The following is a 12,839-nucleotide window of genomic DNA, read 5'->3' as shown; positions in this document are numbered from 1 at the left end:
TATATACTATGTTTATAAGCACACATCCTTAACAAACACATTTTTTACAAAATTTAAATCTATAAAAAAATTGACTCGGAATGGCTGTTTTAAATTGCTTTTGAAATGCAAATAGCCGAAACTACTTCACTGCTCTAATGCACAAAATTCTCCTGAGAAATGCTGGCTAAAAACTCCACTGGTCTTTTTAAAACTTCAAATTTATAGCTTTTCTATCGAATAAAACAACACTAAAACACTTTCAGTATATTGTTTGATGATTATTACAACATAGTATAAACGTGGATCTTCTAATCTGGACAAATTAACAATTTATAATTTATTTTATTAAATGCACAATGAGTTAAATATTTGCCAGAACACACAAGGTGGTTTCCGCACGGATTATGTCAACGTCATATGTCATGGAAGCCGCTTCGTTTGCGATAACAAATTTGAAGTGTTGCCTTACAGGGCTGGCAAACTAACGATACTTGTAATAAGTAATTATGATAAGAATAAATAGTAAATACTTGTTTCTTTGGGATTGTAAAATGATAACGACAGGCATATTTTTTAATAGGATAAGGCGGCAAAAGTGCAGCGGATTGCTTAATATTGTCTTACAAGTTTAATTTAAATTAAGAAAAAACATTTTTAAAAGTTCACCGTATTATCAATATGTAAATAAAACATTGGCAAAAAGTGGATAATTTGTCTACCAACCCTACCACCCTAACGAGTTTTTTATTTTTTATTTTAAAGTAGTTTAGTACAACTACGTTGAACATAAATTAAAAGTTTAAAGTTTTTAACACGTTGTCAAGCTTTCCGTTTACCGCATTGCACCAGTCAGTTGTTACTTAAAGATATTAGTGTAAAATGAATTGGACTTTTTCAATAATTTTAATGACAAAATATTAGCAATGTCAGTATACATCGCAATCAGTACAACTTCGTACATAATATTTATTAATATAGATGTAATATTAATATTGTCAAAAAATATAAAATTCGAAATCATACAAAAATAGCTGACATTTTTTTAATTTTTTCAATTGTTGGTTTAAACTCAAATAGCAAGCAATAATATAAAAATTATGATTACTGCTGAATGAAACCACTGTATTAAAAATCAGATAACATTCGTAATAATTGACAGCCCTGAACCAATAGCAGGTGTCTCCTGTCATTTAAAATGGCGCCATATGAAAACTATCCGACCACGTACACAAACGTAATAACTTTTCGAAAACGTCCGTGATGGCATACATACTAAGCGTGGGTTTCTGAGAAAAATGCCCGTTTAAAACATATTATCTCTATTTTGTCACATATAATTACAAAAATGATGGGCAATCAGGCATAATATTCCTAATAATAAACGAGTTGGAATAGTGAAATATTTCCTTAACGCTACTTTAATACACCAATCAGTTAAAAGCAAATAAAAGTAATTAAATTTTAACATTTAGCTATACTTTTCAAATACTTCTCTAACAGTTTGTGTTTCAGTAAAGAGATATATAAAAGTTTGTGCCACATTTAACATATTCCAACGAGTTTTATTTTAACGCGCGGGAGCTTACGCTAAGTGAAACTTTACTATGTGTCCTATTTGTTTCCTGTTGTAGTTATTTATGCGCGAAGTAATTTCCTCGAGCTGTATTTTTCCTTTGCACTTAATATAACCTAGAAGTACAATTATTTTTAACGTTTAAAGATTTTCATAACTATTTATACTGTGCTCAGATGATATACTTCTTTTCAAATAATTGCGAAGCTACAATTTGTTTTGCTTATTTAGAGATAAAATAAATTTTCGATTGTATCTTTCAAATCTTCGAAAACAATAAAGGAATTATTATAAATTACATACATACCTATCATAGTATTTATCCAATGTGTTTCTGTATGTAAGGAAACTGTTTGTCGAATTACAAGGTATAACAATTTACGTTAGGGGGGCTTTCAGTGGAACTGTCTAGGGTATTAAAACAAAGGCAGCTAATCAACAAAGCCACCCCCAAGCCCGCATGCAGCCCACGACCCCTTTCGCCCCTCACCAGTCACTCAAATTGGAGGCTTACCGTTCTTGTAACTTTACTGTATCTGATGGGTATATTAATTGTTCATTCAAAAGCACATAAGATCACAGTGCAATATTAATTATTGTTCTTTTGTTTCCAAAGGTATAAATTATAAAGACACTATAACTCGAAAAAATTAGTTACGAAAGGTATCCGCAAATTAGTTGCGTTAACTAAGTTTATATTTTGACGGACTACTGGCACTTTATAATTTAAATTGAAATCACATACACATACGAACACACTCACGCGAAAACTTTACGTTTCGTTTTTCGTACTTTGCGTTTAAAATTTAAATTTTGACCATAAATAAAAAGAAACTATAAGATAGCGCCATCTATCGTGACCCATCGAAACTTATTCTTCCAGAGGTTGCTTGGGAGGTATATTGATATTTTGAAAGCCTCCTATTATGTAAGACTCAACATTATGTAACTTGTATGTTTCTTTGTTTGGTTAATATAAAGGATTTTAGGGTGTGGTAGATTTAAAGATATTGCAGAATGGAATATTTGAATAAAACTCAGTATGAATTTTATTCTCACATGTATATTTTAAAGTGGACCACAAAGTTAAAGAGAAAATTTGGTGCTATAATTGGTTTTGGGGCAATAGTTTACATTAACATACATCTACAAGATAGGGTATACAGACATAGAAAAAAGTTAATAAAAAGTTTATTTGACATTTTCATCGTCACTCTTAAATTTCTTTGCTTGCGTCGCCTCTGAATCATTATTTGATTCATCTTTACCCAACTCGTGTAAATTATATTTCTTATACAAAAAATAATTGTCTACAACACTCAAAAGGCAAATGCCTTTTATTATTTCCACTATGATACATAGGCTTGGATTCTTCAAATCTGCTTTGTTGTTGCCATTTTTAAGCACTATTAATTCTGCCAGCTCTTTGATGATCAAATCCCTGCACACACTGCTGTTAAACCGTTTGTTGAAGATTACTGCAAATGTTGATGAATCTTTCAAGAAGTATTTATCAAACAGTTTTCCAGCTGCCTCCATTATGTCGGGTAAATTAGCTTTGCATGTAGCCATTATGGGTAGCAGGCGTAGCACATGACGTGTTTTCTGCACCTTTGTTGCTGACAAATCTTGTATAATTGCTGTGGTTAACACTTCTGGACTAGGTAAATTAGTCTTAATAAAAATACAATTAGAAGCCCCTGTTTCGACAACTTGAAATCGCTTGTGCTTGAGAGACTTCTGAGAACTTTTCTTCATTGAGTCCACTTCACGCTTCAACAAGTCCCCTATGTCAGTTTCTTCTTCAGATTCGCTTAAGGAGTTCTCCTCATTGGCAGCAGACGGTGGCACCTGGTCACCTTCCAGGTCGGGGTATATCTTTCCGGCGTACTCATTCAGCAAGTTATACATTTCTTTAACGCAGTCTTTCTCTCTGAAGTTACATGTGCAGAAAAAACCTCTGAAGCCGGGCTCCAAAAAGTATTTGTTTCTCCTCTTTCTAAAGTAAAACTTCTTCTTTTTCCGGTTATCACCCATTTTGATTGCACTGACACACTAAGTTACTCCTTTATGGAACGGTCTGTGATATAACTGAAGTTATTACGTGAATTGAATTATGAAATCACATAATAACATGATCATTTAAACTAGGTACACCCATGCCGTAACGTAACATTGTCAAACTCAAACGTGACATTAGAATAAATACACAGATAACGCAACTCAATGACTCACTGTGTTGTTAAGTGTATAGATGTCATTTATAGAGGTCAGTGGTTATGTGTTATCTGTGTGTTATATAAACATTTCTCACAGATTCTACATGAGTCTTGTTATTATGTTTCTCAGAAATAGATAATCAAACATATTCAATTAATTTATTTTTTTATAAAAGATCCTGTCCCTTCCCCCGAACCCGATGAACTTTCATAATCATGCATAATTATTCAGTTCTACTTCAAATGGTATAGGTCAGTAAAATAAATCGCATTTATGTCAGTTTAGACGGCCTGGATTTATTACGATGGTTCAAACTAAAACTTTGGAATAGAATATGCTATAAACTACCTTCAAGAATTTAAAGATTTAGCAGTTTTTTTTTCTTGTTCTACAAATTGGGTTCTAACCACGATCTCATGTCAACGTGATCTGTGTCAATATGAATAATAAAATAAATCAGGCATCAAAATAACTTTATTCGAATAGAAACAACTACTAAACAAACTATATAACAAAACTTTTAACTTAAAGCTATTTTAATTACAATATACTACTAACACTAAATCAGATTAATTATTTTTACAATTACAATTTTGATCTCTAAAATTGAATAAATAAATACTATTTGAATACTTTTTTTCGACAATTAATGCATATTTCGACGATAACATCATGTCGGAGAATGGGGAGAAAACTGTCTTTTGGTCAGCATCATTTAGTAGCACTAAATATATCACAGATACACAAAAACACTTTATATAAAAGTACTCTATGGAATCTAGTCATAGCTACGACTTCCGTTAAATTTCAATCAAGAATAAATGGCTTTTCCGGCTGTGGATATATTCGTTTCGGTATTTGTAAAATTACGAGACAATCAAAAAGGAATACATTTGTTTTTTTTTTAAACCGCTATAGAGACGTTTAAAAACTTTGACAGATGACAGCCAATTCTTAGTGCTGGCACCACCTGCTTACAGCTTTCAGAATTTCTCCCCATTGAAAGAGGCGATGTACTAACGAATTTTCTGTTGCTACTTCGAAAACCCGCAATATTTTGTCTTCATTACAGTTTGTAAGTTCGCGACGACAGGCTTCTTCATTTTCGGGCACACGGTTATGCTGAAAGTAAAAAAAAAAGATATTGCATAGATCTTCATATCAATTATTACTCATATAATAACATGACTATTTCAGATCAAGGGCACAGGAGTGAATTAAAAAAGTTTTTTTTTAAAGAGACAACCCTGACGTCCACCTATAGGGATTTTTTTTTATATCATAAGGTGGGAAACAACGAGCGAGCGGCCACCTGAAATCGCTGATATAGCGAAGTGACCGTTGCCCACAGACATACGCAATTGCATATGCGTTGCCTACCTTTAATTGACGAAGGAGAAGATGCACAGAAAGATAATATTTTCCCTTTCCATCCATTCTCTCATCCAGAAAGTCCACTCCCTCTTCCGATTCTTTCCTTATAAGAAAAAGGGTGGTAAGGGAAAGAGGACTAAGTTAGGCCTCCGGAACGCACACTCATCAGACAAAACGCGGAATTGCTTCCACTTGACGCCTGTCTTATGTGTGGTTGTGGTATTTCACCGGGCGAGCCGGGCCAATTCGTGCGAAGATGTTAAAGCGGGCTCTACCACTGTTATAATTAAAATTAAGAAAAAAAATCAAACAAATAGAGCTTACAAATTGGTCAATTCTACTTACTCAGTATTATATTCAATAGAAGATATTTTCATATATTCAATATAAATACTGGGCGATTGCAATAACCTCCATGTCATAGGGTTGAACAAATTAGTTTCGTATTTCCATTCGACAATGACCGACATCGGCGGGTAACCTGTATCCTTGAACGGCACCATCTTAGTCTCTATATCACCAGGTTTGTAGTATTTCCTAAAATAAAAAAATAGTTTTAGTTTTTTTTACAAGCATCTAAGAGATGATGAAAATTTGGCTACAAAAAAGTAGAAATGTATTTTATGGCCATTCTAATGCAACCAATACCAATTTTAAATCGATATAGATAAAGTGTAGAATCAATCAAATGGTTTCTTTCTTAATACCTCATGTGTATTGGCTAGAAACATTAATATTTAGTGAAATCAGGTAACCACTTTCTCGACTACAAAATTTACTATATAAAGAACTTACTGTTCATCATCAATAAATTTGTGATCACTCTTGCTGTTATTCTTGTCCACAAGTACAACAGTTATCCTGCCAACGTCCGGTCCATGCACTCTGCTCTCCGTTGAGTTTGAAACCTTCAATGTTATCTTGTAGTGCACTTCTGATAAATAAAAAAAAATGTATTGATTATTACACGAATACACTTTAATATAAAAATTAAGTAAAAAAATAAAACATCAAGAAGCTAGATATTTATTACAAACTCCAGTGATAGATAGACATTTCGAAAAAGAATTCGTTACAAAAGTGGATTTATAAGACTACCCACATTATAAGAAATTCCTCTTCATTGTAAGGCTTTCTTTCCATTAATAAAACTACGGTAACAAAGCAATATTTTTCTTTGTATATTATTTGGAGTGAAAATAAATTTTTAAGTAAAAAAATATAAAAAAGGATTTTTCGAGATTACCCGCATTGTTAGAGATTCCTCTTTATTACAAGTATAATTTTATTTTAGAAGGAACATTATTTTGTACATTATTTTGTGTGAAAATATTTTTTTTTATTAAAATATAGAGTATACTTACTGCAATATGGTCTGGAGCCACCCGTCATAGAGTAGAGGGTGATATGCGAGTTTGAGTCAAGCAGTCCTCGTGTTTGCAGTCTCTTGTAGAAGGTATATGAATAGTAGCCCATTGGGATGCAATAATGTTTACTGTCACATGTGGTGCAGTTACCAGCTAGGAACGCCTGTAAAATTTTAATATAAAACTGTTAATTATTGATATTCAAGTAAAAAAAACTGACTTATAGTTAACCTTGGTTATGTTGTTTTAAACTTCATTTCATCAGATTGAGTGTGCGTTCCGGAGGCCTAATTTAGTCCTCTTTCCCTTCCCACCCTTTTTCTTGTAAGGAAAGGATGGGAAGTGGAAGTGGACTTTCCGGATGAGAGGATGCATGGAAAGGGAATATATTTTCTTTCTGTGCATCCTCTCCTCCGTCGATTAAAGGTAGGCAACGCATATGCAGTTGCGTATGTCTATGGGCAACGGTCACTTCGCTATTTCAGCGATTTCAGGTGGCCGCTTGGTCGTTTGCCACCTTATGATATAAAAAAAATCTATGACGCAATTAACTTTTTAAGGAGGTATTAGAATCTATACAGAATAGACGGTAATAACAAAGCTATACCTCATAAGACTGACACTGGACGGCCATGAAAGGACAAGAGGAGGTAATGCTTTCAGTAAAGAGATCATAGCTCCTCTCGTGGTTGCAGCTGACGAGCCTGCTGAGCTGCGTGTACATGTCTGCGCCGGCGGGACTCTGCGCGCCCTCGCTCTTGCAGCCAGGCTGTGTTGACCCGCCGTTGGGATAGAAGTCCACGTCACCTATAGCCTCTGATATACCGAAACCTAGACATATATAAGAAGATCTATTAAGCAAGATATTGTAAAGAGACAGATTGTATTCTTTGCATTGAATAGGCTTCAAAACTACTGAACCGATTTGAAAAATTATTTCACTGTTGGAAAATCACACTATCCTCGGTTAATAGGCTATATTTTTTTACAAGATTCCTTTTAATACCGCGAGGTATATCGCGGGCAACTGCTAGTAAGTCGTAAGTAGTCGTCGGATCTGTTTATGAGAGTCAAGAGAGAAAAAGAATATTTCCTAGAATCATATACAAAGCTGAAGGGAATTAAATTATTTAACTGTACCTGAGAAATACAATGGCATAGCGTTGCTGTGTATTATGTCGACGTATTTTGCATCTGACCGGTCGAGACGCACCAGTGTCACCGTATTACTGAAGTAAGGCGCCGCGGGATCTAAACCCGTTATCCTACCCAGCTTCAAGTTAAATTGCTGCAAGTTATAATATGCATTTACTAAGAAATACGGATATTAAGGGTGGCACATTGCTAACATTTAGTTTCCGAGACCAAAATGTCTATAACCATAATCATTGTTAAAACGAAGATAACAATATGTTTTAAACGGGAATTTTGGTCTTGGAAACTTACGATAAATGATAAAAGTTAATTATACTAACCCTTTGTAAAGTGTGACCGCAGTATCCAGCTAAATGAGCGCCCAGGGAATGTCCGATGAAATGAAAATTGTCTAGATTCGTCAAACCTAGCACTTTCTGGAAACAACAAAATAGTTAACGTTAGTCAAACGTATTATTCCTATAATAGGTATAACAGTACCCACTTTAGCTGTAGCATTTTAAGAATGGGAAAATGGTACGATGCATTACCAGCTCCGTCGATTTATGGTAGGCCACGCATCTGCAATTGCGTACATGTCTATAAGCAACCGTCGCTTCGATATTTCAGCGATTTCATGTGGCTGCTCGCTCGTTTGCCCCCTTATGATATAAAAAAGAAGAGAGAAAGAATCGGAACTGGTAAGGAGAACTGTAATTATGAACACGGCGGGATACCCTGGTAGGGGTATGTTCTTGGAAAGAGATGGATGGATTGTGTGACAAGACAAAAAGGGTGATGAGACAAAGAGTGACTGAGACTACGAAGACATGGATGAAGAAAACGTGATGCCTAAATAGGATAAGGACAGATTAATGATGATATACTACGTACTATACTTACATATAAAGTATGGACAAGATGTGCGGTCATAGCTCCAACCAATCGTATGTTAGCGACGGCCTGTCCGTACGGAGGCTGGGATCCTTTCCGCCAATCCACGATCATAACTGTGGCAGCTTCATTGCCTTCTAAGTTCAAGAGAGCATTTGCCATATTTTGTACCTGTGGAAAGATGTTCAAAGGATTTACAATCAGATTCGTCTTCCTTAGTATATATATAGTTTGATCATTATGAATGGGGCAATTAGTAGCATTTTCTGTAGTTATTTTTTAAGACTTTAATATGTCCAGCAAAGTTCGATTCGCTTATTTTGTTAATGGTGTATATGACGTCATTCTATTTCGTCAAAATGAATACGCCTTATTTTTGTGTTATCTTACTATAATAATATTATAACTGCGAATGTTTCGATTGATATTTGTTAGAAACGTTACGTACGTCTTGGCATGGATGTAGAAAATAGATGGGAAAAACACATAGGCTACTATTTTTTTCAAATTCTGCGCGGGCTGAGTCTGAGTGAGTGGGAGAGTTAGTCCTAATTGAACGTACCCATATTTTATGTCCACCATCAATGAATCCATGGGAGATCAAATAAAACGGCCCTCTAGGATCAATGTTCGCATTTTGAATTTTCTCGTTATCATGCGCTTGTAATAGTAATGGTATCTTTCTATTCCGTCTAGTAAATACTGCATATCTGAAAAAAAAAATTGTGGATTGAACAAAAAAAATCACTTAACTATCAAGAATAATATTTTTTATTACTAGCTAAGTTTCCCAACTTCGTACCGAATAATCGAGATAAAATAAATATTTTTATAACATAATTTTTGCTGTATTGCGTTCCTAATTTTTTTTCATGATACTGAACTTACGAAATGTCATTATCAGTCTACCCACGCATCGGGCCGGCCCACTTGGCCAAAGGTCAACAGACCCTTTGCCGCGTTGTTAATTAAAGGAATATATTGCAACAAAAATAACTTGTTTATCTAAATATTGATAAATACGTCACCATGCAGCCTATCGTAAATATGTTTTGTCTTGGCCAACAATGGACCGATGTCACGGACGAGCCCCCGCTATTATCTATTAGACCTTAATTATATGACATTTACTATGATATATCGTTAAATGGTATGTACAAAGTAATTTGATTTATATATTCTAGAAACAACTAACGTGTAACATTGTTTACTTTTATACAAACAACAACAACAGTGGTAGTTACAACAGTGGTAGAGCCCGCTTTAACATCTTCGCACGAAATGTCCCGGCTCGCCCGGTGAAATACCACGACCACACAGAAGACAGGCGTGAAGTGGAAGCAATTCCGCGTTTCGTCCGATGAGTGTGCGTCCCGGAGGCTTTATTTAGGCCTCTTTCCCTTCCTTCCCTTTTTCTCATAAGGAAAGAATGGGAAGTGGACTTTTCGGATGATACATACGTACAAATATATATGACGTCATTAAGACATATTATTTGTGACATATAGGTAATTATCGAGTTTAAAAAACTTTTTTTCACTAACACAAAAAATCTCATAATCTTTTAGTGACAAATGTAAATAATATAACAGTTGGAATTTACCCTGATAACTGTGTGACATATAAATTATACGATATAAACAAGAAGCGGATCTTGCTAATTAAACTTTGAGCCTCGTTAAATCGTAGTAAGAAAACATTATGATACGTTTATCATATTAAATATTGGCAAACAATGATGCATTTGTTTGTTGCACCACACCCACTTTTGATAATATGTGCTATTTAACAGAATCAATATGTAGCAATCAAAGTATGTCATTTTTATTTAAAGTGGGTTTTTTTCTTACGGTTCTATACGTAATTAAAACACTAGCAGTTGTCCGTGACTTCTTCACATGGGGATAGTGTAGATTTCAAACAGTGAAAAAACTTATCACTGTTTGAAATTCAGTAGTCACGGAGTCCATACAAGACAAACAAACAAACGATCAAATATTTATAATAATTGTATAGATACAAGACAATGTATTGTAACTAATACAATTCATTCATTTTTATTTAATCAACTAAGGATATAGTTTACTATATAGCTAAATAGTAGGATTCAAATCTATGACCACATGATCGGAAGTCTGTACCGTTACCATTAAGCTACTGATGCTTTTAGCAATTTCTCTTTTATATTTAGTCTGTGTATTTTTTTTATTTAATGAAGAAAAGAACGTAAACAAATTTCAATAACGCGATTATGTTTACGCAGAAATTCAACACAAATTTATTAGTCGGTTACATTCGTGAAGCCATAAACTTTATACTATCTCTCGCCGGTTAACCACTAACCCGCATAGTAACACCGCTTAGAGTATTCAAGTTGAGAAGTTTGATGGCCCTCGTGAGCGATATTGACTTTGCAAGCGGGGTATAAGTTACGGACCTATTTAAATTACACCAAGAGCTATAAAATTTATAACCAAAACTAGGGAATAGGAGTAAATAATCTTAAGATAAAGCGCTTTATTAATAGCAACTAAGATATAATGAATAAATTATGATTGTTATGCATAGTTTTTGATTATTTTAATAATACGTATAGACATATGTTTGTACAAAATGAATAAATGAAATAAAAAATATATTTTCTATAGTATGTGAGTGGTGTCTGTAGATGCATTACAACTTCGCCATTAATTTAAAAAAAAACACGAGAATGACGTATAAAAACTTTGACAGATGGCAACAGACTCTTGGCGCTGGCGCCACCTACTTAAGTTTACTGTTTTTCTTCCTATTGGTAAAATCACGTAACCCAATTAGCGTTATGGTCATAGTATATAGCGCTAAATGATTTTTTTAGCCTATTACAATAAAATAATAATAATTGAATAATAAGATATTATAAGAATTAATATAAGTTGTGGACAAACTAACTAATCTCTGCCAGGATTTCCGGCTTACGGTCTAGAGTTTTTTAATACAGACATATTTAAATTATCCAACAAAAAAAATGTTGTCTTTGAACTTACCTAACACCCAATGAGTCTGGTGGAGCTGGAAAGTAATTATCAGGCCGGTTTTCTGTCCATGGATAAGCCTTTGAGAAGCATCCGTAGACGCCATAACACCTTTCCACCTCAGCATCCTCTTAGGAAAGAAATAACTGTTAATAAAAATAATTATTCACAGTAAAATGCTGGCTGGTTAAAAAAAACCTACTGAAAGGTAATACTAAATAACTCAGTAGTAACAACACAACATTTAAATAAGTTTCCAAAAAAGCGCTTTTAAAAAAATAAATGTACTTACCGTCATCATTGATTTATATAAATTGTTTACATACTATACGATTGATATATAGTAAACACTGTATTATTTACAAGTTGTAGAAATAATAATGTTGATAGTAAAAAAACTAACCGAAAAAATTTGTAGGGAAAAGCGTCACGTCTGTTGAATTCTGTTTATCCATTAATACCATAATTGTTTGCAGCATTAAAGTTGCACTTGTTCTATTATACATGGTCACTAAATCACTTTTTTCTTTTTTTCTTAAACGTCTCACTTGATGCGGTGGTAAAGGAACTTTGAGACCGATGAATCCGCAACTCAAATACGTCACTATATTATCGAGGAATTCTATGAAATGAACTAATGAAATACGATCAACGTACTATGACACAGCTGGTTGCTAACAGATCGAATGGCAGTGTACTGATAAATGTCGGTACTTGTTGTTTTATATATGAGGAAATATATACACGTACACATATAAAAATATATATGTATGTATAAAACATACATACAGAATACATTTTTTGAATTATCATGAAATCAAAAATAGCGAGCACCTGGTTTAATTCCATGCTTTTATTGGATTTGTATCTGAAGTCAATCAATTCTTTTTTTTTTGTATTTTGTGTTCCAAAAATTGTACCCTCAAAAATTTTTTTCAACAAGGACCAATATAATCTCAATATTTACAAACAGACAAAACGAGAAGTATATTTATATAAATATATAGATTATTCAATAGATCCGCATTGCTTTTGGTTCGCAGACGTTCCGGGATGCGTAGATAAGAGAGGTTAGGACGTTATCATTTGGATGTTTATTAAAAACTGATTGACGCACGAACAGTCTAGTCGACGAGTACACAAGTACCCGAGCTACAAGATACACTTGCATTTAACAGCTCATTTCGCTAATTGACTAAACAATAAATTAACCAAGATAGTTATGCCCGATTGAAATACGCGTCTTGTTGATTTGTAAATATTTACGTCTTTTTATATAAA

At 33.8% G+C, this 12,839-nt stretch overlaps 2 protein-coding genes across 2 annotated transcripts; both read right to left on the bottom strand.

Annotated features, from left to right (window-relative positions):
* Positions 1-2,598: 2,598 nt before the first annotated feature.
* On the bottom strand, positions 2,599-3,795 carry LOC106125439 (THUMP domain-containing protein 1). The gene has a single exon (XM_013322640.1). The coding sequence runs from the start codon at positions 3,590-3,592 to the stop codon at positions 2,747-2,749; it is 846 nt and encodes a 281-aa protein (XP_013178094.1). The 5' UTR covers positions 3,593-3,795; the 3' UTR covers positions 2,599-2,746.
* Positions 3,796-4,639: 844 nt separating this feature from the next.
* On the bottom strand, positions 4,640-12,276 carry LOC106125438 (pancreatic lipase-related protein 2). The gene is made up of 11 exons (XM_013322639.1): positions 11,962-12,276; positions 11,571-11,688; positions 9,107-9,254; positions 8,554-8,715; positions 7,992-8,087; positions 7,657-7,804; positions 7,124-7,347; positions 6,514-6,679; positions 5,945-6,083; positions 5,495-5,686; positions 4,640-4,897 (listed from the first exon to the last, which is right to left on the bottom strand). The coding sequence occupies exons 1-11, from the start codon at positions 12,062-12,064 to the stop codon at positions 4,810-4,812; spliced, it is 1,584 nt and encodes a 527-aa protein (XP_013178093.1). The 5' UTR covers positions 12,065-12,276; the 3' UTR covers positions 4,640-4,809.
* Positions 12,277-12,839: the final 563 nt, after the last annotated feature.

The sequence above is a fragment of the Papilio xuthus genome, unplaced genomic scaffold (genome assembly GCF_000836235.2).
Source record: "Papilio xuthus unplaced genomic scaffold, Pxut_1.1 DF825928.1, whole genome shotgun sequence".
Taxonomy (NCBI): Eukaryota; Metazoa; Arthropoda; class Insecta; order Lepidoptera; family Papilionidae; genus Papilio; species Papilio xuthus.
The sequence above is the reverse complement of the archived record's forward strand: the minus strand, read 5'-3'. Positions and strand labels throughout refer to the sequence as shown.